Source organism: Zingiber officinale, chromosome 6A, assembly GCF_018446385.1.
Source record: "Zingiber officinale cultivar Zhangliang chromosome 6A, Zo_v1.1, whole genome shotgun sequence".
Classification (NCBI taxonomy): domain Eukaryota; kingdom Viridiplantae; phylum Streptophyta; class Magnoliopsida; order Zingiberales; family Zingiberaceae; genus Zingiber; species Zingiber officinale.
This window is the reverse complement of record NC_055997.1, coordinates 144,800,682-144,825,342: the sequence shown is the minus strand read 5'-3', so window position 1 is coordinate 144,825,342 and position 24,661 is coordinate 144,800,682. Positions and strand designations below refer to the sequence as shown.

At 41.7% G+C, this 24,661-nt stretch overlaps 4 protein-coding genes and 1 non-coding gene across 7 annotated transcripts; all 5 read left to right on the top strand.

Moving 5' to 3' along the window:
* Window positions 1-10,324: 10,324 nt before the first annotated feature.
* Window positions 10,325-12,347, top strand: LOC121998478 (probable pectinesterase/pectinesterase inhibitor 25). The gene is made up of 3 exons (XM_042553419.1): window positions 10,325-10,978; window positions 11,147-11,494; window positions 11,612-12,347. Exons 1-3 carry the CDS (start codon window positions 10,384-10,386, stop codon window positions 12,292-12,294), a joined length of 1,626 nt encoding a protein of 541 aa, XP_042409353.1. The 5' UTR covers window positions 10,325-10,383; the 3' UTR covers window positions 12,295-12,347.
* Window positions 12,348-12,539: 192 nt separating this feature from the next.
* Window positions 12,540-14,786, top strand: LOC121998479 (pectinesterase-like). The gene is made up of 4 exons (XM_042553420.1): window positions 12,540-12,835; window positions 12,944-13,620; window positions 13,710-13,870; window positions 14,054-14,786. Exons 1-4 carry the CDS (start codon window positions 12,551-12,553, stop codon window positions 14,758-14,760), a joined length of 1,830 nt encoding a protein of 609 aa, XP_042409354.1. The 5' UTR covers window positions 12,540-12,550; the 3' UTR covers window positions 14,761-14,786.
* Window positions 13,917-13,988, top strand: TRNAH-GUG. Its single transcript has one exon. It is a non-coding gene; the product is annotated as a tRNA-His (tRNA).
* Window positions 14,787-15,659: 873 nt separating the features above from the next.
* On the top strand, window positions 15,660-20,529 carry LOC121998477 (ethylene-responsive transcription factor 1-like). 3 transcript variants are annotated; one of them, XR_006116519.1, is made up of 3 exons: window positions 15,660-15,995; window positions 19,343-20,281; window positions 20,381-20,529. XR_006116519.1 is itself a non-coding variant. In XM_042553417.1 (2 exons), the coding sequence occupies exons 1-2, from the start codon at window positions 15,743-15,745 to the stop codon at window positions 20,206-20,208; spliced, it is 1,119 nt and encodes a 372-aa protein (XP_042409351.1). In that variant the 5' UTR covers window positions 15,660-15,742; the 3' UTR covers window positions 20,209-20,330. The 3 variants fall into 3 exon arrangements, 2 of the variants coding, with proteins under 2 accessions (XP_042409351.1, XP_042409352.1); XM_042553417.1 differs by lacking the exon at window positions 20,381-20,529 and having other exon boundaries at window positions 19,343-20,330; XM_042553418.1 differs by lacking the exon at window positions 20,381-20,529 and having other exon boundaries at window positions 15,664-15,995; window positions 19,349-20,330.
* Window positions 20,530-21,965: 1,436 nt separating this feature from the next.
* Window positions 21,966-22,551, top strand: LOC121994536 (auxin-responsive protein SAUR78-like). The gene has a single exon (XM_042548533.1). It carries the CDS (start codon window positions 21,996-21,998, stop codon window positions 22,404-22,406), a length of 411 nt encoding a protein of 136 aa, XP_042404467.1. The 5' UTR covers window positions 21,966-21,995; the 3' UTR covers window positions 22,407-22,551.
* Window positions 22,552-24,661: the final 2,110 nt, after the last annotated feature.

The following is a 24,661-nucleotide window of genomic DNA, read 5'->3' as shown; positions in this document are numbered from 1 at the left end:
CTTCAGGTTGGAATATGACCTTTTGTTTACGGCACTCTATAGAAGCGCCGTATCTGATCAGAAAGTCCATTCCAAAGATGACATCGTAGTCAGTCATTTCTAGCACTATCAGATCACCAAAAAGTTCTCTGTCTGCTATAATGACTGACATTGCTCTGAGCCAGTGCGTAGATGCCATAATGTCTCCTGAGGGTAGTGTTGTCAGAAACTGACTATTGAGTACCTCTGGAGGTGTTGCTAATTTCTCGGCAAATGCCCTGGATACATAAGAGTGGGTTGCCCCAGTATCGAATAAGACAGTTGCATTATGCTGTAAAATATTGATCTGACCTGTGACAACTGTCGAGGCATTTGCTACGTCCTCTCTGGTCAGTGAGAAAATCCTGGCATTTGTGATAGCTGTGGGGGCTTCTAATCTACCCTGACTGATCTGTGGACCATCTAAGGCAGCATACATCTGGTGTAGCTGCGCTGGTTGAGCTCCATACTGTATCGGCTGAGGCTGAGGAAGACTGTTCTTGTTCGGGCACTGCTTAGCCATGTGCCCTTCCTGTCCACATTCAAAACAACCTCGCGTACCCTTGCGGCAAACTCCTGGATGGTGCTTCCCACAAGTATCACACTTGGGATGTCTGGAATGTTTTCCAGCTGGCCCTCCTTTTGGGTCACTGCTTGCCTTGCGTTTCCCCTTCCAGTTGGAGCTATGTCCCTGTTGTTTCTGCTGAGTACCTGAGCCAGCTTGTCCCTTGGGCTCTGTGGAAACCTGTTTCTGCTGGGTGATGCTGTGCTGATAGTGCTCGGTGATCAGAGCACTACTCACTAGCTCCTCTGTGGTTTGTGGCCTATGAACGCCACCAGCCACATTCATTGCGATCTCTGGTCTGAGCATCTTCAGCATCAACCGTACTCGTTCCTTCTCTGTGCTGACTAGTTCGGGACACAGACGGGCCAACCTGTTGAATTTCTTCACGGCTTCCTGAACTGATAGGTTGCCCTGATGAAATTCTGTAAACTCATCATAGTGTCGGTTCGTGGCCTACATGTGAAAGAATTCCTCGAAGAATTCTTTCTCGAAGTTGGCCCATGTCATCTGGTTTACTGGCCACTTCGATTTAATCCGCTCCCACCATATGCGTGCGTCTCCTGTTAAACAGAAGGAGGCACACTTCACCTTTTCGTGCTCTGGCCAGTCTAGAAGCTCCATCGTGCTTTCCAGTGTTTTAAACCATGCCTGAGCATCCCATGGTTCGCTGGTGCCTGAGAAGTTCTCGGGCTTAATTCTCTGCCACTGGATAAGGTAAGCTTCTCTCTTAGCCCCTGCTACTGGGGCTACTGGGACTGGTACTGCAGGGTGAGCTGGTACAACCTCTGTGATTACTGGAGTCGTGAGGTTCGGTACTGGAGTGACTGGGGGAGTAGTCTGCTGGTTAGCCTTTAAGGAGGCTATCTCCTGCTGCTGTTCAGCTAACTGCTGCTGTAGCTAAGCTACTAGTGCTGTAAGGTCTGGGGGAGGCACTGAACTGCCTGCCTCTTGCTGGGGCTCAGCCGCTGATGCTTTCTTAGCTGGACGTCCTCGTACTATTTTCTAAATAGCAGAGAACACATATATATAACTAGGCTATCATGTTGTAGTTAACTACTGGTAACATGTTAAATACTATCACTGTAAACATGAATTAATTAACTACCAACATGAGAGCAAACACGAAAGCACATATAACTGATATGAAAGCTGAAAACAAAACTGAGTGAGAGATGTTCTTACTTGGAAGCTGTAGGCACAATGCTGATGTGTGTGTAGGAAGTAAGGAACTTGCTCTGATACCACTCTGTAACGACCCAGCTCCTGGTTACTAAGCTGTGAGCTGGAAACGCTACATTAACTACTGAAGCTACTGTGCTGTACTGTGCGGAAAACTGGGTAAAATAAAATTTCACTCACTGACTCTATTAAACTGACAACTGGTACCCCCATGCTGTTATAAGGAAGGGTTCAAGACCTTTCCGGATGGGGTATATGTGCTAAGGAAGATACTTAACCTCCCATCTGAGCTAGAACTCAAAGCTAACTTCCCAGCTAACTGCTGTTCGATCCACGGATCGATCAAACTTACCACGATTCTGTGCCCTGCTGGATCGGTCTGCGGACCGATCCAGCAGAAGCTGGATCGGTCGGCAAGATTGATCCAGGTGTGTCTGGATCGGTCTACAGACCGATCCAGGCACCTGGAGACGCTGGGATACCTTCTGTTCGATGCTGGGTCGGTCGGCTGACCGATCCATGGAGATACAGTAGGCTACTGTATCCATCTGGATCGGTCGGCTGACCGATCCAGGAAAAGGAATGACACTGGATCGGTCTGATGACCGATCCAGGTTCTGATAGTCTGAAACGAAATCAGAATTTCTGATTTCCAGCACTGATTCGTGCCAAAAATCACATACATGAGCTCTAGATACATGAAAAACACTCTAGCATGTAAATACTAACATTCTAAACATGATAAACTAAACAAGGCATAGTTACTAAGCTATAACACCTAGTAACAAGACTAAGTCATAAAACTGGACATGTTAAGTACTAAAACTGAAATAAAAGCGTGTAGATCCCAAGGATCTTTATTCCAGACCCCTTGCACACACACACCATCGTAGCATCGCCCTCCAGCCTCCGCTAGTCCACTTTTCTTTTACCGGTATCTGCAGTATAAGAAAAGTAGCATCTGTAAGCTAAAAAGCTTAGTAAGAAACCATCTACCTCACAAAAACATGCAACGATGCGATTATGTTTTTAAAACATGCTATTTGAAAACTGAATTGAGCATGGCAACATGGCATATAAACAACATGTACTGAACTGATCATAGCATACAAACAAACTGAGCATAGCATACTGTATCTGAACTAAGCATAAATACTGAACTGATCATGCATATACATCTAACTGGTCATGAACTCAAATCATGAAACTTAACTGAGATAATTAACTGAAACTGAAACTAAGTTAGTGTTTCCATCACTGATTACTTATTTGGAAAACTATATATATATAATAGATGAAAATACTAAACATGTTGTTGGGCCCTGGCAACTGTACCTACTATGCGCGCATCCCTACGAGACCCGGGATTGCAAGTTCCGAATCCAGCAAGGTTACTAGGTTATCTGAACCTAGGGACGACTGTGGGAGTCCAGCCCATGGATATCTGATCCAAGTACAGTGCCAACTGAATAAAAGTAAAATACTGAATACTGTTTTATTTTACTTTGCTGTTCTAGGTTATCTGAACCTAGAGCTAGGTTATCTGAACCTAGAGGCTACTGTGGGAGCCCACCCAATGGATATCTGATCCATATAGCTATAATAACTGATAATAAGCTGAATAAAAATATTTCTAATACATTTTTCATGCTGTTAGGACGCCTACCGGTGCATCCTTCTGAACTGGGCATTCTACCGAATGCTTGGTATGCACTAAAAGCACACCCTATAACTGAAAACTGTACAACTACTGAACTAACGCCAACACTAACAAGCGAGAGCAATTATACTGCAGGTGTGGGGTTTCTTACCTCAATCGCAAGGTTTTCTTACGATTCTATCCGCTAGGTTTTTCCGGAAAAACTGCTCCGTTCGACGAACCACTTACGTCCTTGCATTCCTCTCGCGGAGAAGAACCGACTTCGTGCTGGTGGGGTCGCCGGAAAGTGAACACACTATCCTTGGGAAAGAACCCTAGGTCTCCTTTGCTTTGTTTGCTGCGTCGAGAGAAAGAAACGGGAGAGGGAGAGAAAGGCTTCGGTGAGGAGAGAAAATGCCGAACCCAAAAGAAAAATAAACCCATCCCACTTAAGTTTTCTTTTTATATCAAATAGTTATTTCTCCCAAATCAAATATAAATATATTTGATTTCCTATCCTTTCAGCACGGCCCTGCTGGGTTCACTTGGTTTCCGGAACACATAATAAGTCGTAGGCTCTGATGGGTGCCGGGTTCGATTCCCGCGTAAACCATTTTGCGACTTATTTGTTTTTGCTACTTCCGGTACTTCAAAAAATTATGTAAAAATATCCTAAAAATCTATAAAAATCATAGGATATTTCTAAAATAAATTCAGAAATTTTTCGGGCTTTACACGACTAAAGTTCATCCTACGGAAGGCTCCTTCCAAAGCCTTTGAAGGCGTATTCCATAAATAGTGCGAAGACGCCTTCCATCAGCCTTGAAGGCCCCTTCGAGTACTGTTCATCTGAAGGCTTTTTGCTCTTTTGTCCTGCAAAAAGTTGTTAGTCCAAAACTAAAACATCTGCCCAACAAAATAAAGTTAGCACAGTTATAATAATGAGTAGTAATTAGTTCATGTCCTCCCAAGACCCAGAACTAGTTAAGGTCTTAGATTAGGGATCCGAAATGGACAACTTGGACCGACACCTACTGTCCCTTCAACCGGAGCGCGCCCTTACTTAGTCACTCTTCTCTAGTGACTTACCTTTACTTACCAGTTTGCTAGTTGTCTAGTCTGCAGACCCAACTGGACTTCCTGCTAGATATCCGGTTGGTCCGTCGATCTATTTGGACTTCTTACCAAATATCCGGTCTGCCCGTCAACCTATCTGGACTTCTTGCCAGATATCCGGTCGACCCGTCGACCTATCTGGACTTCTTGCCAGATATTCGGTCGGCCCGTTGACCTATCTAGACTTCGCACTAGATATCTGGTTGGCCCGTTGACCTATCTAGTTAACTCCTGCACACTTAGTAAAGTGGTTAGATCACAACAATACCTAACTTAACTTATTTTTTTATTTATCAAAACCTTAGTTAGACCGTTAGTGCAAACTGCACTAATACTTAAACTTAACTTAACTCCATCTCACACAAACTCATAAGTTGAATATGTTTAATAATATAGAATGAGTGAGATAGAAAATCATGAAAATAGATAATTACTTCCATATTTTTTTAAAAAAAAATTCACGCTTAGACTCTAGGATCATAGTCATTAATCAAGGCATTAATTAAATTATTTAAGCTCACTATCCCCTACAAATTATTCAAACTTTTTAAGAGAAAGATAAATAGTGAGTTGTGATAGATCGTTTGAAGCGATAGAGGGGGGGGTGAATATCGCGCCTTTTAAAAACTATTTCTTTTTCGTATTTTGAAACTAAAGTCGTGCAGCGGAAATAAGAAAATAAGACAAGGTATTTTACTTCGTTCGGAGCCTAGTTCGACTCCTACTCGAAGGCCCGTGGTCCTTGACCGCACCGATGGGCAAAGCACTATAACCCTTCTTTCCGAAGTCCTTCGGAAAGAAGCAGATCGTACAAATGAGTAAGATTGTAACACCCTACAATCTTACTAAATAATAAGTACAATGCAATATGAAAATATACCGACAGTAATAGAATATGAAGCGCAGTTGGTACTTCTGGACGGAGTGGCTTGTTGGGCTAATGAAGACGTGTAGCACGATCCGTACGCAAAGAAGAGCTTTCGAGATGATCAGAAGAGTTATCCTCGCCTCAGACTTCGAACCTCATTTTATAGGTGCCTTGGGCGTTCGGTCGATCGATCCCTCTGTTCGGTCGACCGAACCCGCTCCCTTCCTTCCTGGCTAGAGTCTGACGCGGGCTCGATCTCTGACAATAACTGAACTTTAATGGTTCGGTCGACCGATCCCATTTTTCGGTCGACCGATCAGCTTCCTTTCCTTCTCGCCGAGATTCACACTTAATGCTCCATTAATGCTTTTATTTGTTCGGTCGACCGAACCTCATTTTCGGTCGACTGATCATGCTGTGACACCATATTTCTGAGCGTGATTTGTTTTGCCAAAATTGCCTTTTCGGTCGACCGAACCTTTGTTCGGTCGACTGATAAAATGCCTTTTTCGGTTGACTGAACCTCCTGTTCAGTTGACTGAACCCTTGGTAAATTGAAGGTTTCTGAGTGCTGGACGCGTGGCCGCTGACAGAGCCTGATTCTGAGTTCTGAGTCAAAAGTTATGACCATTTGAAGTCCAAAGGGTTATATGATTCTGCAATACAAAGTTAGTTCGATATAACAATAATATTCCTGTAAAATAAAGTTAGCACGGTTATAATACATGAGTAGTAATATGCATGAGTAATATAAGACAGCAGAACTGTCTTGATCTCAACTTGGAAACCTTCCCGGTTTCTTCAGTTGGATCAGCGACCTTAGGTTGTTCCCTTCAGGAACCGACCTCACCGTCGCTCATCCAGTTATTTACCTCACCCTACCTGCCAAACGTTGGGTCCTCCAGACCTGTTTGGACTTTACTGTCTGGCAATGATTAGGACTTTCCTGATAGCCTGCACACTTAGCCAAATCATCAGATCATTACAAGACTTAACTTGAACCTTTGACAACATCAAAACTTAGGTTTGATTCTGGTGCAACTTGCACCAACAAGTTGTTTTTTTTAAATTAAGTTTTTTGGGGGTATATTTCAAAAGAATATTTATAAGGTAAGCTCTTTCAAAATCAACTACTTTTTTAAAATTTTAAGAAATATTTTTTTCAAAGCTAAGTATTTAACTAAGTATTTTACATAGAAATTATTTTTAAAACTAAGTATTTTTTTAAAAAAATGTCCTTTAAAAAGCTAAGTATTTGTCCAAGAAAGTCTTTACAAAGCTAAGAATTTAGTTAGGTCTTTTTAAGAAATTTTTTTTAAAGCCAAGTATTTTAAGTATTTAGCTAAGTATTTTTCAAAGGAATTTTTTAAAAAGCTAAGGGTTCGTTTGGTTTGTGCGTTTTTCATTTCCATTTTATGGAAACATGCATTTTCTAGAGAATAGAAAATGACTTTTAGACATTCTCTATTTTTCAAAAAATGCTATCTATTTTTTTAGAAAACGGACATGGAAAATACATGCCAAACACAATTTTCACGTTTTCTAGAAAATAAAAATGGAAAACGTATAAACAAAACACATCCTACGTATTTAACTAAGTATTTTTTAAAGAAATTCTTTTCAAAGCTAAGTATTTAGCTAAGATTTTTTAAAGTTAAACACATTTTTTGAAAAGTTAAGTGTTACTTTCACGAAGAGCTTAAAGGAAAATATTAAGAAGTTAACTTTTCAAATTTAAAGTCTTTTTTACAACTTGTCTCTCTATTTAGTAACTATTTTTGATATATGTCAAAGGGGAAGAAAGGTGTTAAAAGTAAAGTAAAAAGCCTTATTTTGATAAAAAGTGAGTGAGCAATATTTTATTTTTGCCTTGAAAAATGTTACTTGAAAATTTACTTGTTATTTGTTCTTCATGACTTACTACTTTGTATGTTTTTACTTAACTTTTGAACCAGGTTGCCATAATAAAAAGGGGAGATTATTGGTGCAGGGAGCACCAGATGATCAAACATGTATTTTGATAATGGCGAAGAGGTTCAAAGTTAAATTGTCTTGTTGTCTAACAAATTGAACTAAATGTGCAAGAAAGTCCTAAGTGATTGTAGGTAAAGGAAAGTCCTAGTTGTGGTTAGACAAATAGAAAAATTATAGATATGGTTAGGCAATGAAGTCCTGGTTCGGGAGACTGGGCGAAGTCTTAGCGAGTCAAGGACTTTGGGTGAAATTCTAAAGTCGAGAACTCTAGATGAAAATCTTAGTGGTCGCGGACACCAGGTGGAAGACTGGACGGGTAATGGATCGGACGTTCAGCATGAAGTCCTGAAGTCTCGGATGCGGAGCAAAAGTTCAGACAGTTTGGAGGATCGGGCTAACAACCCTTAATTTCTTCTGATAGGAGTAGGTGAGGACGGGTTTCCCGAAGAGGAAATAGTAGGCGTCAGTCCTACCTAGAGTTTTAGCGAAACTCAAAATCAGAACCGAACTGTCCGAAGGCTATCAGATCTTATCATTTTTCACATATTATTTATCTGGATTAACCTTATTTTGCAGGAAGACAAAGTCACAAAAATGGTGGTCTGGGCGCCTGGACTGGCTTCGTCAATAGGCAGGGTGCTTGGCCAGGCGCCCTCATGGTCCAGGCACCTGGAGTTGCTCTAGGCGCCTGGACGACAAAAACTCAATCTTTACAGCGAGCTAGAGCATGGTGATTGGCAAACCTACATCACGGTAGGGGCATCTGAGGGTGGTTCGGACGTTCGAAGGTGAATAACTTCTGCCAGATCGAGTTTTGACCAGAACACGCCATGTCAGACTTGTGGGGGCGCCCGAGGGAGGTTCCAAGCGTCCAGAGTAGACTATAAAAGAAGGTTTCAACCAGCAGTTAGAGAGCAACATTCCGAACATCTTCTATTTCTGCGTGCTGCTCAGAAAATGCCTCCATGACACTCGAAAGTTGATCCGACAACAATTACGCTGAAGATTTCTTCCTCTTAGTCGTCAATATTTTCTTTAATTGTTCAAGTTACTTATACACACTTGTAATTATTTTTGTAACTTATTCGGATTGATAGTGATTGCCCAACGAAAGCGATCGACGATCGCAAGCCTTGGAGTAGGAATTGTCACAGGCTCCGAACCAAGTAAATCAAATTGTTAGTGATTGCTTGTTTTGATTTTCCCTTTATTTCGCTGTGCTTTACTCTGATTGTTTTTAAACGAATGTGAAAGCCACGAGCGCTATTCACACCCCCCCTAATGCGTTTCAATTCTACAAGGAGACCCATTGGGGCGATCGACAATCATAGTTACTCGGGTGTGTATAGAGAGACTCGTACAAAGTAAGGAGTTTAACCTTCTCCTCGATTAAACATACGATTGGTCTATTATGGAGTGAGTCGGCCATTCTGGCTGACATGTAAGGTTAGCCTTCCTTAAGACACTAAACTCCCTATATTCGATCGTCTTAAGGATTGACTGTCTCTCCTCGCCCGACTAGTGGCTAGGTCAGGTTGGATCTAAAAACCTTAGTGTTGAGCGACCAATCAAAGCCAGGTGAGGAGATCTTCTCCTTTTTCGACTTTGACTGTCTCATCATCTTGACTTTAGCTGCCGCGATACCTCCTGGGTATACTCGTTATAACCCATATCACAGATATATCAGATTAGGTCAGAACATAGCAACACCTGACTCCATCTGCTCAGGAATGTGACTTCAACAGCTCGATCACCAGACACCATCATCTCAGGATATCGATTCCAAGAGCTCGGTTACTCGACTCCCTCTCAGCTCAGTCTCCCGACTCTCTTGGCAGGGACTCACATCTTAAGTGGCTTGTTGATCCGCTGACAATGTAGCCGTTATCTCCCGAAGGACATGGGTAACGTAGCCATTTAATTTTGGAAGACATGGATAATGTAGTTGTTTATTTCAGACGAAGTGGGCAACATAAACATCTATCTCAGAACACATGGAAAACAAGAGGTTATAACTACGGTTCTATAATAGGACGCCGCTCTCGTGGGCGTAGATATGCGCACACAACCATATGGACTCCTTTATTGCTCAATTGTTTGCATTTTTTTTCCTAATGCTTATGCTAACTTGAGCATCAGAGTAATCACGCCGAATCCAACTTCGGCTCCTATTCTAACCCCTTTTGTTGAGTATCAGCAGAGTACTCTCGAAATCCCTTTACCATTGTGTCACTTGCAATTTTCTCAACGACAGTTGCTCTTCGTTGACTCACCACGTCACGGTCTTAGACGGGAACAATAACTATATTTTTGTGATGTTTGCTTAAAAACAATCATTTTTGCTCAAAGACCACTCTGCTTGTTTGCTTAAAAACACATGTCAAGGTTCTCGGGATTATGGTGTGATGATAAACGATGAGATGAGTTTTCTGAGCAATAAAAGTTTAAATCTCACTTTGAGGCATATTACTGAAATCATTTATAATATTGGGTCATATGTCAGGACTCATATTCACTTCCCGATACTCTGAAAAACTTCATAGGATTACATGGGTCACTATGAAGATTAGTCGGATGTTCTTGGATTATAAAATAAATAAAATTACAATTAAAAACACATGTCTTTTCTTGTAGTTCAGATCTTACCATGTCTTGGTGGCAATGGTGGAGGTGGAGCATTATATTGATTTTTTTTATATATATATAAAACATGATGATATGAAGCTCTTTTCATTTTTCCCCAACCCTTTTCTCTAACTCTTCCTCCAACTTTATTGCACCGTCCCTTGTGACAAGGCATCCCCAGGCCAACCACGTCTTCTCCTCCTCCGATCGAAATTACTTCCTTTATAGATCTGCACACTCGCGAAGTGGAAGACGATGTGGACGGTGATAGCTCTAAGTGGGCGGCCGATCATGTCTTCCATTTAGTCCCTTCCACTCACTATTTATAGGCTCGATCGTTCGCCGATCCATCCAAGTGGAGCAGGCCGCTAAACCTTTTCTACTGTCACACGTGTAGCAATGCTGTCGAACGGAGCTCTTCTTCTCCTGCTCTGCTTTCTAATCCCCTTGGTCGCCGCCGCCGGCGCACCGCCGGCTTCGTTGGTGTCTCCAGCGGCTGCCTGCAAGTCGTCTTTCTATCCCAAGCTTTGCATCGCAATGCTTTCTCCTCTACGGTCCACGCCGAAGAACCAGTACGAGTACGGCAAGTACTCCGTGAGGCAGGCGCTGCGGCAGGCGCGGCGCACGGCCGCGCTCCTCGACGGTTATCTCGCCGGCAGGCTCGGCGGCGCGAGGGCGCATCGCGGAGTTGGAGGCGGCGGGGCGATGAAGGACTGCCGCGACCTGGCCGGGCTGAGCGCGGAGTACCTGGCTGCTGCGCAGGCTGAGCTGGGGCGTGGGAAGTCGCTAGACGTGGCCGCCGCTGGGCGGGTGCGCGCGCTCATGAGCGCCGTGGTGACTAACCAGCAGACATGCTACGACGGCCTGCAGGCGTCCCGCGACGGCGGATTTCCGGAGTTGCAGAGCACGCTCGCGAACGGGACGCAGCTCTACGGCGTCTCGCTCGGGCTCGTCGCCACCGCGCTGGGCCGGAGCTCCGCCGCCGCCAACACAGGTGATCAACGACAATAACTCAAAACAAATGCGCGCGTGCTCTGTTTTCGCGAGCTTTATTTTGGGACCCAGATTTGGAAAAAGGAGATCTTGAGGCCATGAAATGCCTCGTGTCAAGCGATCTCATGGTTGAATCTGTTTGATTCGATGTTCGTGCTTTTGTTAACAGGACCTCCACCGCTTGCTCCTCCGACGACCGCCGGGCGGAGCCTCGTCGAGGAGCTCAGCCTGATCGTGCCGGTAAAGCTATCGAAGTCAGGGGTGAGGGTAGCCCAAGATGGGACCGGCGACTTCACTTCCATCTCCGACGCAGTCGCTTTCGCCCCCAACGACACTGCCGCTGCTGTCGCCGGGTACTTCGCTGTCTACATAAGCGAAGGCGTTTACTGCGAAAATGTGGTCGTCCCCATGAACAAGAGGAATCTTATTTTGATCGGATCTGGCATAAATCGGACAGTAATCACGTCTAATCACAGCGTCGGCGATGGATGGACGACCTTCAACTCCGCTACATTCGGTGAGAATATCAATCAAATCGATGGTCAAGATGAAATTTTGATACCTTCTCCGATCACAAGTTGGAGTTTTGACGCGAAGAAATGAATTAATTGACATGTTAATATGCCTATTGCAGCGGTTAACGGGGAGCGGTTCATCGCCGTCGGCATCACCTTCGAGAACACTGCGGGGGCGGCGAAGTTCCAGGCGGTGGCGGTGCGGAACAGCGCCGACCTCTCCATATTCTACCGCTGCAGCTTCCTCGGTTACCAGGACACGCTATACGTGCACACTCTCCGCCAGTTCTACCGCGACTGCGATGTCTACGGCACCGTCGACTTCATCTTCGGCAACGCTGCCGCCGTCTTCCAGAGCTGCAACCTCTACGCGCGCCTCCCTCTCCACGGTCAATCCAACGTCATCACGGCACAGGGCCGCACCATGCCGGAACAGTCCACAGGGATTTCCATCCAGAACTGCACGGTGAGCGCCGCCCCCGAACTCGGCCGCGCCGCCAAAACCTTCCTCGGCCGCCCATGGAAAGCCTACTCTCGCACGGTGGTTATGCAGTCCTTCATCGGCGACGCGGTGGATCCGGCGGGGTGGCTAGAGTGGAGCGGCCCCTTCGCGCTCTGCACGCTCTACTACGGCGAGTTCCAGAACTACGGTCCCGGCGCCGACACCGTCGGGCGGGTAAAGTGGCCCGGCTTCAGCCTCATGAACTCCATGGACGCCTACAACTTCACTCTCGTTAACTTCACTTCCACCGACGCATGGCTGTCTTCTACATCAATTCCTTACAGCAGTGGGCTCCTATAGAGCATTTCATTCCTGCAATAGTTGAAGAAATTGGACTACTAATTAATGTCTATAAAATCGCGAGAAATTAAGAATCTTGGAATTGCCATTGACCACCCAATGCAGCAGATCCTCAAACTGCTCCCCGCCTCTGGTTTTTCTGAACAAATTTCTCTAATTGATAAAACTTACAAATCTTCCCTCCTAGAGAGAAGGAATCAGGCAGAGGCAGATAAAGAGCAAAGAAAGTTTGAGTCGATCGACGAAGGTCGCAGCCATGTCTGCGTTCCAGGAGTTTGGGTTTGTGTCGGAGCGGCGGAGAGCCGAGAAGGCTCAAAGGATGAGGAAACGCCTCATGATCGCCGGCGCCGTCGCCTCCGTGGTGGTTATCCTCGCCGTGGTCGCGGCGGTCGCCGTGGTATACAAGCCCGCGGATGGGGGACACGGAAACTCATTGTCGAGCAAGCATTCCGGCGGTGGCTCCGCCGCCTTATCATCATCCTCTTCGTCCTCTGATTCCCACAAGGGCGACGACCATGGATCCACTTCTAGTGTCATCCAGGTCGTAATTAGACCTTAAAACATATAATCAAATTCTCCGAAAGTATAGTAATTAAATTGATCTTAATGGTAAGAATTTCAATTAACGAGATGATTAATTGGGAAGCAGATAATCTGCGTGTCGACGGATTACAAGAGCGCCTGCGAGGCGAGCCTCAAGAAGTCAACGAACGGCAACTCCGCTCCCAAGGAATATGTCCGCGCCGCCATCTCTGCGCTCGTGGACGAGGTCAACGGGGCCTTCGCCAGCTTGGACGACATAAAATCCGACGACCCGGACGTGAAGGTTGCCGTCGAGCAATGCCGGGAGATGCACGGGTATGCCTCCGGGGAGCTCAACCGCACGCTGGGCACCATAGACGACGCGAACTCCCTGTCGCATCTCCCGGCGCAGGTGCACGAGCTCAAGAACTGGCTGAGCGCCACCTCCGCGTACCAGCAGACATGCATCGACGGGTTCCCCGCAGGCGAGCTCCAGGACAAGATGCAGGCGAGGCTGGAGTCGGCGAAGCGGATGACGAGCAACGCGCTGACCATCGTGGGAAAAGTCTCGTCTTTTGCGCCGGTGCTGCATGGTTCAGGCAGCCGGCTCCTCCAGGAGGAGGAGGAGGAGAACCACTCCGCCAATGGAATTCCGGCATGGGTGCCAGAGTCAGAGCGGAGAGTGTTGGAGAGCCGCGCCACGAAGGAGTTCACGCCCAACGTGACTGTGGCCAAGGATGGAACCGGAGATTTCAAGACTATTTCGGACGCGCTGTCTCATTTGCCGGCGAAATATGATGGAAGGCAAGCAATCGCGACCTGCAAAATTCTCAATCTATCAAACAAAAAAAAACTTCTAGCTTTCTCAGCAATCGTCACGACGTTGTATGAAGGTATGTGATCTATGTGAAGGAGGGAGTATACGAGGAGACCGTGGAGGTGGGATCAAGCATGATAAACATCACAATGTACGGCGATGGATCGAGGAAGACGATTGTAACAGGAAGCAAAAACTTCGTCGATGGAGTGAAGACATTCCACACAGCTACCTTCGGTAAGATTACTATTAATAAAATTTGGTCTTGGTCACTTCCACTACTGTGGCTGTAGTTTAGTGATGAGAATTCTACGTTGTGGCCGTAGAGACCTGGGCTCGAATCCCAGCAGCCACATATAAATTCCTTTTTGAAAGGAATATTAAAAAAGAAATAAAATTGCTTACCTTTTTGTCTGCTAGCTGCCATCGGCGACGGGTTCATGGCCGTGGCGATGGGGTTCCAGAACACGGCCGGCGCGGCCAAGCACCAGGCGGTGGCGCTCCGTGTGCAGTCGGACCGCGCCATTTTCCTCAACTGCCGCATGGAGGGCTACCAGGACACCCTCTACGCCCTCTGCCATCGCCAGTTCTACCGCGGCTGTCTAATCCTCGGCACCATCGACTTCATCTTCGGAGACGCCGCCGCCGTCTTCCAGAACTGCATCCTCACCGTCCTCCGCCCCCTCGACAACCAGCAGACCATCGTCCTCGCCCAGGGCCGCACCCTCCCCCAGGAAACCACCGGCTTCGTCCTCCACAACTGCCGCATCGTGCCCGATCCCGCCCTCGCCAAGCCCGACCCTCCGCCGAAGCAGCCCTTCCGGAACTACCTCGGCCGCCCGTGGCAGAAATACTCGCGCACCGCCATCATGGAATCCGAGATCGGCGACTTCATCGACACCCAAGGCTACATGCCTTGGGACGGCGACTTCGCCCTCAAAACCCTAACCTACTCCGAGTACAGCAACACGGGCGGCGGCGGCGGCACTGACAAGAGAGTCAATTGGCCCGGCGTCAAGGTCATCTCGCGGGCGGAGGCGGCCTCCTTCACGCCGGCGACCTTCATCCAGGGCGGCGATTGGATCCCCAAAACTAACACACCTGTTCGCTTGGGACTCTTCGCCTAGTGATCCGACGGTGGACATCAAAAGAATCATCCTTTTTTTGAAATTTTATTTGGTTTAAAATAATATCATTATAATTAATAATATATCAGATTTTGAAAACAATATAATATTTCCTTCATTTTTTAAATTTTATATTACAAATTTGAAAATAATATAATATTTCTTTTTCCGTTATAGTTGGATGCTTATTGATGCACACGTACGCTTTTCTTTTATTTTTTTTAAACTCAATTTGAATGAAAAAAAAAGAAAAATACATACTATTTTCTTTTAGATCTTGTCCAAATAAATAAGATGAATGACGTATTGTAAAAATAAAAATATCCACCCTTGTTTGAATATAAATTATTTTTTTCTAAACTTTTAAATAATTAAAAAAAATCTAAAATAAAATTTAATTATGATATGGTAATAATACTAAATTAAGTCAATATAGTAAAAAAAAACAAATTGAATATAATTTTTAATTCAGCTAAATTTTGCTTTAACACAAAATATCTATTTTATTTTTATTTTAATATAAAATTCTTTTAAAATTACAACCTTCTTAAAAAATAAGATTAAAAATGAAAAATATGCCAAGTAGCCAAATTGAATGCATTTTCCGTGGCATATTATGGAAAGAAAAACATAATTATATTTCTTGGATTTTAAATTATAAATAATTAATGTTTCCAAAAGTGGTGCACAAAAATCATTTTAGATCCAATTTCTTTGAAAATTAAACAAACAACCCTAATAATTTGGTAGCGCTCGTAAGTTTAAAACTATTTTGTCAGAGAAAATAAATATGAGGTGTAAAATAAAATTTTCCCTATCAATATTTAGCAAAATTTGATTATTGGATACATTAACCTTCCCTTGTTTCTGTAATTTCAATAGAATATAAAACCAATCCCTCACCATTTCTCCCTTTCTATATATAGCAACATTCTCTCTCAGCGGTGTTTTTGAGAACAAAAAGGGGAGTCGGCGATCGAAGATGTGCGGAGGAGCGATCATCTCTGACTTAATTCCGGTGGGTAGGCCCGCGTGGTGGCTAACTTCCGACTGCCTGTGGTCGGATCTGAAGGAGGGCGGAGCTAGTGCGGCGGGGAAGAAGAAGAAGAAGAACGGCGGGCGGCGCTCGGCGGTGAAAGATGACTTCGAGGAGGACTTCGAGGAGTTCGAGGAGGAGCTGATGGAATCTGATGTGGAGGTAGTCAACCACAAGCCGCTTGCTTTCGCATCCAAAGGTATTGTTCTGTGGAGAAAAAAAATAGTTTTTTTTTTCTTTGTGAACTTTTCTAGGTTTTTTTTGTTCAACTTTTTAATCTGCATTGGTGAAAAGGATTGGTAATTTTGATTTCATCCAGTTCTTCTCAGAGCTTGATATTGATTAATTGGTTTTGATTTCTTACCGAATTTCTTCCCTGTACCAGGAACTAGGAAATATTAAATCATAGTAAGTTTTTCTTCTTGTTTGGAGAGATTTATTCCCTATGTTGCTAAAGGTGAGATTTGCCACATCCTTTCCCGTTTCTCTATTGCCTATTGTTACTTCGAGGATGAGCATCATTTCGGACAACAAATATTTTCGAATTCACTTAACTCCTTTTCTTGTTTGGTGACTGTAACTTTTTCAATTGCTTCTTTTCTGCAGGGAAGATTATGTGGTTTACTTTATTTGGGGGTTTGCTCCTTTTCATCCAGTTCTAAAGGAGTAATCTTCTGTCTATGATTCATATTGAAGCTTCTTTGTTTATCTTTTGCAAAAAAGAAGAAAACACTTCTTTATATTAAGTGATTTTGTGGAGAATGGAGATTGTTTTTTCCCTTTGAAGTTTTTCCATCTCATACTTATTTCTTCATTTTCGTCTAATGTGGCTATTCTTCCTATTCACAAAGTTGTTTCTTTGAAATGGTTTCACTTTTCAACCATGGTAATAGATTTTCTTTTTTAGGTAGCCATTGCCTTTTTTTTTTACAATGTTTTGGTACAGTATTTAAGGTGCATTTTGTATACCATGCTTGTGAGAGTTTGAGAGAAAAAGTTGTTGGGATTTCAGTCCTTGAAATAGTACAATATTATACACGGTGATCATCCTCAAATCAGGATGTAAATCACATCGTTCATAGTAGTTAAGAGTAGGAATAATACAACAAATACCATAATATACAAAATAGGAGAATAACATTACTATGAATCAAGAAAGTACCAGAGATAGATTTTGAAATAATTAGAGATGAGTTTGGAAGAAATCAAACCAAATTGACTAGGACGATCAGAGGGAATCAGGTAGGTGATTGAGAACAATCTCCTTCTTTTAACACCCCTTCAAATTTAAGATGTTGGAAGAATCTTCAATTTGCATCTCATGCAGATGAAATTTTCTAGTGTCAATTTGGGAAGCAAATCTTGGTGTATGTTCGGATGAATCTTGGCAAGTAGGTGGTGCAAAGTTGCTGATAGCGTGGAGGATCAACTTTGACAATTCAGGTGGCTCGGAGTTGGTGGTGTATTGTTGTCAATATCCGGTGTGCTTTCGTTAATTTGGGTCCAAGGACCTTGATTTGTTAGTTGGGAAGGTGATTCCCATTCACTATCTGCAAGTTGTAAGGAGTTGGATGTGGTTCATGTTGTAGGGAGACTTCAATGGGAGTCTAGTTGGAGGAAGTGAATCTCTTGGACTTGGTCGTAGGTAGATGTGACATCAGTGTGATGTAGAGCAACAGATGTAGAGGAGCATGTAGTGGGCATTCTCTGATTGAGGATCACATAGGATAAGGTTGTTCTCCAAGTCGAGAATGACTTGGATGATGTAGTTGTCGATCGACAGTGGGAATTCAAGGATGAAGTTTTGAGATTGAAAAGGCTGTGAAGAGGGGAGTGTTGGAGCAGTTCCGTGAGGAAAAGGAAGCTAGATCCACTAACCTAGTGAAGCACCTCAGGCCTTATAGGCGTGCTTGCAGTGGACGGAGAAGGCAGCGATGGTACAATGGAAGAAGCATTGTCATCACCAAATAATTATCATGGCAGAGAAGATGGAAAGGGAGTCATGTTGAAAGAGAGGGGCAAGCCATGATCATCCTAGAGCTTCAACTCAAACATAAAACACAAGGGATACACTAAAGGGTTGAGAATTCACTATGATACCATGGAACAGAGTAGGGTAAAAAATTGTTGTATTTTGAATACTTGAAATTGCACAATACACGTGCACAATCATCATCTTCAAATAAGAATGTAAATCCCCCACCATATATACATGGTAGGCACAAGTAGGAATAATATCAACAAATACAAGGTAATAAACAATGTAGCAAAATAACATCAATGCCAATTGGGAAAGTTACATAGGGGATTGAAAAATTATCACGAATCCAGAAGAAATCAAACCAATTCAGATAGAAGGATTTGAACGAATTGGGCCACTTAGATGAATAAGAATTATCTATGTTCTTTAATTGATTGTTTTCTTTGTGTAAAAGTTTAGAGTTATTTCTTTTTTTAATTGATTGATTGTTTTTTTTTTTTTTTTGAGTAAAAGGACTAATCATTGTCACGGCTTGCATACTTGAATTAGTGGTATTAAATGTGTGAACAATCAACTCTCTTTATTGGTTTGAAAACATAAATTTATCTCTCATAGTAAGGGTTGACCCACAGAATGTTTATGTAACAGTTTGATGAAACAAAAAATTAAACATATCTATTATGCTTCAATTTGTAATTTGAGCATATGTTTCTCCAAGGTAGACTCATCCGAAGCTTGCAATTAGCTCATAACTTCAAATTTGTGGCAAAACATAAGGCAATATGTTTTTCTTACCTGGATTCTTTCAATTTCTTTTTAATTCCTGATTAAAAATGGTTAAAATTATTATGATAATGTTACACTGATGTAAGGTGAAAGCTAGCATTTTGAGGCTGTTTAAGTAAGATATAGTCTCTTTATAGAACAATAACTTCCTAGGAGTGTGGGGTAGGACAACAATACCAAGATGAATGTTTGATTTTAGTAGAAAGCTTAAAAAACACCCTTATCTTAGAAAATTTAGGCATATCTCCAGTATCCAATAAAATGAGAGGAAACAAATTAAAGATGATATGGATATGTTAATGTGATTGTATAATTAGACATGCTGAGATTAGGATTGATTTGTTGGGTAGAATAAGACCAAATTAAATTATTCTTAAGACTATTAATAAAGAAAATGATAATGTTGGTGTTATGGCCTTAGAATGAAGTTCAATGATTGGATAAGATATGTTTAGATAACCAAAAATAGATAGGCCTTTTGTTTGTTTGTTATTGTCGCCTCTCTGTTGGACTAGTATAAATGTTGAGACTGCTATTGAACATATTATGATATTCCCTAGAAATGAAAATGTTATTTGCTCATGCTTTTTCATTCTTATCATTTTTCTTATTTTGGAAGCAGGAACGTTGCATCCAAATCTGGTTCCTAGTAAGGTTTTCTTTTATATGCTAGATTGCTAGACTCTTTGATTTTGTAGCTCTATCTTGGTTTTCATTCATTTTCCCTAAACTAATAATAATCACACTGCAAATGGTCTAAATTTCAAACTGCTATTAAGCTGCAGCAAATGCACCACATGCACTGAAACCAGTCGAATTCAGTGGACCTGCAGCTAAGTGTGCCAAGAGGAAGAGAAAGACCCAATACAGGGGAATCCGACAGCGCCCATGGGGAAAATGGGCAGCTGAAATTAGAGATCCTTGTAAGGGAGTTCGTGTTTGGCTTGGAACTTTCAACACTGCCGAAGAAGCTGCAAGAGCGTATGATAATGAAGCTCGTCGTATCCGTGGCAAGAAAGCTAAGGTGAACTTCCCTGATGAGACACCACCAGCTATTCAAAATCATCCACTGAAATTGAATGCAACAAAAGTACGCGAGCCTAGCCAACCTGAGAAGTTCAACTTCAATAATCTTACCAATTTCCTGAATGAACCAGATCAAGATTTCTGTTCTTTTGACTTCCTTGAAGAGAAAGTACCTATTGGACAATCGATCATGAATTCCTTCACCAATATGAAACAGTCTCTACCAACTGGGGGGCCTGCAAACAATTTACACTCTGATCAACAAAGCAACTTTTTTGATGGTTCCAACAATAGCCGTGTTACCGAGGTTAAAACTCCTGAGATCACAGCATTTCTTGCTTCAATCATGACTGGAGCTGATGAAATGGCTTGCTTTCAAGGTTCCCCGCCGAAGAAACTGGAAAATGATGCTGGAGAACTAATTCCTTCTGATAACTCTGCACTCAAACTCTCTTTTTCCAATCCCATGAATTCTGTGCAGGCGCCTTATCCATACAGTGGTAACTCAGACTTTCTAAGTAGTGATGTGATTCAGAATATATGTGATATGGATCTCTGGAACTTTGAAGATCTCCTGTCAATGCCAGAGAATAGTGCCAATGGACCTTATACTATGTAAATAAGAAGCAAATGTAAGTCATCTTCTTCCAATAGTGCCAAGGGACCTTATACTATGTAACTAAGAGACAAATGTAAGTCATCTTCTTCCATTTGAATGGCTAAGTCATTTTTTTGCCTAAAGTACTTAACATTGTGAAAGATGGTACCTCCCTTTTCCCCGTTTGTTTCAGGCACCAATGCTTACGGAGATAATGAGAATCAGTTGTGTCAGCTACGGTTAACTGATTAAACATTTGAATATCCTATTTTCGAAGGGGCTTGATATATTGCTTATGTTGTTGACATGTTTCTACTAACTATTAACTACTTGTCATCATATATTGTTACATGATGTAGTTGTTACAATTAAAACATGCTTGAACCTGATGCGTGCTACTCTTGCAGTGACTGTTATAAACTTCCTGTTATTTTATGGTTCTTCTTGGTTGTCTGTTCTCATGTAATCATAACTGAGCATTGATTGGATCAAGGGTGAGTTTTTTGTTTTCTTGTAGCATTCTATTATTGTATAACATAGTCCTATTTTGATTATTTTAAAACAGTAGCACACATTTTGAGAGAGAGAGCATACAATGCATGTCTGCTACTACTCCATACTGGCGAATTGGCTTCATCTCCTCAGTATGGAACTCAGGTGAGGGGGCTGTGCAAGCCAAACACAGGAGCATGGAACTCATGTGGGTGGACTCAACCAACAAAAAGGAACACTGTTCCTCCATCTGTGTTTTCGTGTCCCTTGACCAACTCCCAACTCATGCCTTCACTAGATCAATAGAGCTGTTCATGTCTCCATTCTCATGCTCACGTTTCTCTCCTTTGTCTTGTAGTTCCTTGAATATTTTAATACACAATCATTATGCACTTGATGATCCTGCATGTCTGTGAATGAATCAAATCCCACTACCTGACAGCTCTGACATCTGTTTGATTTAGACCAAACAATAGCTTGAATCACTTCAACCAATCATGATAATGGCATTTATTTTATTTTTCAGAATTGCTTACGTGCGCGTTTCAACTCCCTTGGTTCCTGCAGCTGATTGCTCAAGTCTTTAGATTGCAACTTGTTAGCTAGGTCAGTCATTAAGACTAAGAGGCTAATTAATTTGGCTTTGTTTGGTAGGTCATTCTTTCAATTGACAAGAACAATTAAGCCATCTTTAACTTAAAGTTTCAGCACGTACTAAAGCTAGTTCAACTGCCAGAGCAGCTAAGCTTTCAGTTTTGTGATGTGTTCTTAAAGATCATTAGCTACCACCATAGCCAACTGAAATGAAGTTTATATTCCTTTTAGGATCACATGAATTATGACACCCATAATCATTATCAATATAATTTTCCAATGGAGAGAAACACTATGTTAATTAGAAAATCATATTTTATTTTTTAAGAATAAATTAATAAATTAAAATCCTCACCTTAAATTTCATTTATACCCCACTTCCCATCTTGTCTCCCTCAGCTGGCAGCTTCCCATCTTGCCGGTGGACATGCTTTTAAAATTGAAACGGCAGTTGAACTAGTTTTTTTTTTAATAAATAAAGTAAATTTATAGATGAATTAAAAATTATTAATGTTAAAATATATTTTAAAATAGATTCTTTTGATAGTTAAGTAGATATTATTAAAATATATACAGGTAATTAAATTATATTTTAAATACTACTAAATTTTGAACCGGCATGACCGGTCGACGGTTGGCTCGGTCTACAAAACCGCACTGTCCCTCCCTTTACATACCTCTCCCACCTCTCCCCTTCTCCCTCTCTCCGGCCGAGCTCCACCATGGCGATGACCGGGAAGCTGAACAAGCTCAAGTGCATGATCAAGCGGTGGCATTCCTCCGGCAGGATCTCCGGCCGCGGGGCCTCCTCCTCCGCCGTCGACGAGGAGGAGCATCAGCATCTCTCCTCCGCCAGCTCCTTCCACGGCGCCGACGTCGTCCCCGCCGGCCTCCACCCCGTCTACGTCGGCCGCTCCCGCCGCCGCTACCTGGTGGCCGCCGACCTGCTCCGCCACCCGCTCTTCAAGGTCCTAGTCGAGCGCACCGGCGGCGACCTCCCGGCCGCCTCCGGCGGCGGCACGGTGGTGGGCTGCGAGGTGGTGCTCTTCGAGCACTTGCTGTGGATGCTGGAGAACGCCGAGCCGCCGCCGGAGTCGCTGGACGAGCTGGTCGACTACTACGCGTGCTCCTGATTAATTTTTTTTTTAATTAAAGTTGCTGTTTGATTAATTAATCGCCGATCGAGTTTAATTAATTCTTAATTAATCGAGTCGCGTTGCTTCGCGTGCATGGTACCATCTCTTGTTCTAATCTCTGTTTTTAATAAAATTATTATGTACATTTTGCTGTCAATAATGGAGAATAAGTATGATTTAATTAGTCGACAAATTTCCATTAATGAAAGCTTAACTATGAAAAAAAAATTAAAACAAAGGACATGGTGTTTGTTGACGCAAGGCCTCTTTTGAGTTCCAAGAGCTGGCACAGCGCTAATTACGGAGGTGGGTCCTTAATTATTTTAATTATTGATTGATAATTTTAAGATTAAGAGCATTAATTCATGCCGTCTACGTGGCATGCAGTTGATTTGCTGGGGAATAATTTAAAGATTATTAAATAAATGATTAATCGTAGTTTGGAGGAAGACGGAGCATGTTCTATCGACAAAGAAATCCGACCGAATCCGTTGGAGTTCCTCCTCCTTTATCTTCCCTATAGATTTAATTAATTTATTAATTAATAATTTAATTAAATTGTAATCTGGTTTTGGATTTGGGGTATTAATTAATAGTTCAAAATGCAAGATTACAAATCTATTTGTAATCTAGTTGACACCTCTAATTATATGTACTAAAGTGATTTATTAAAAAATTAGATATGGGTTTGTTAATTGACATGGCAATAAAATATATATATAATATATGATAAATTTATTTGTTTGATTCCCACTACAATGTCGACGCATAGTCTCATTTTATATAATTAATTTGAGGTCGATTGAGGTGAGTGGAAGCTAATATGAATCGCTTAGTTTAGTCTAGATACAACACACTTAATTCAATTTAGATGGATGTGATTTTCAGAGGCTAAGGTTAGTTCATTGAGATGAAATTAAAGAAATAGTTCATTCAAGATGGATTTCGTCTATTAGAGATAGTTGTTGACGCTACGATGATAATTAATAATGATGATAATGGTGATGATGATGGTGATAATGAGTTCACTTAAACTTAACGAAGTTCAACTAAAATGTTAGGCTTGGGTTTAATTACGAAGAGAGAAGCTGAGAGTATACCATTTCATTAATCTCTTTTATTTCTTAGAAGGATATTTTTTATATAGACTTGGCTTTACTAATTTGATTATTTTATTTGTTTACTCATGAAAAATAAGAGAAAATGATTAAAAGGCAATTTTATTATCTATCTCTCTATTTTTTTTTTTTATAATCTAGGTGTTTCCACTTGATTGAATAATTCTTTAAGTAGATGACTTTCCTTTTGATTCGAATAGAACTATAGTACAATTTATGCACAATTAAAAGTTATCCTAAGATATTTGTCCTATCTAGATTTAAATGTCACTCCGTTTATATGATATCAACGGAGGCAAGGTCATTTTATTTATCTCAGGATTTGTCCCCTATTTTTATGTGGTAATTTACTACTCGGGTATCAACTCGGCCATCCATGAGGACAAATATTATTTTATTTATTATAATAAAAGATGATTATATTTATTTTAGACGTATGAAGGAATGAAAGACAATTTTATTCATATTATTATGGATGATTGAATCCAGAAGAAAATTAATTATTTTAATCTCCTCATGTCATGAGTCAATTATTCAATATGACTCAATTCGGACTTACAATTGATTAGCATTTGGACCATGACAAAGCCCGTTTGAATGGAGGCCTATTAATCTCCCTTTTTAATTTTTTAAAAGCATGTAATCAATTTTTTTTTAATTTAGCATAATATTTATAAAGTGTATTAAAATCCTACTACAATTATTCAAAGGAAACTAACGTGACCTTCGAATAATTATTTTGTTAATATAGATATTCAAAATTCAAAGGTTCAGTATTATAAGAGGAAATGCCACATTTACGTACAGGAACATCATTTAGTTTATAGTACGTAGAAATGAAGAAAAAAAGAAAAGTGATTTCGTTATTCGGTTCTACAACGAGATGAAGGCACGTATAGATATAATGCTTGATGATTTATGTTTTTAGTAATTAATTTTTATATTTTTTTATAGGATATTTGGAATCGTTATAATGATAAAAAAAAATAATCATTACTATATTGAAATAGTAGTTGTGGAGAAAGAAAATAAAAATAATAGGAGTTGGCGACTATTATATTACATAAATAAAAAGGTGATAATTAATTGATATGGTCATTGAATATATAGATAAGAAATTGATATATGTTGTCA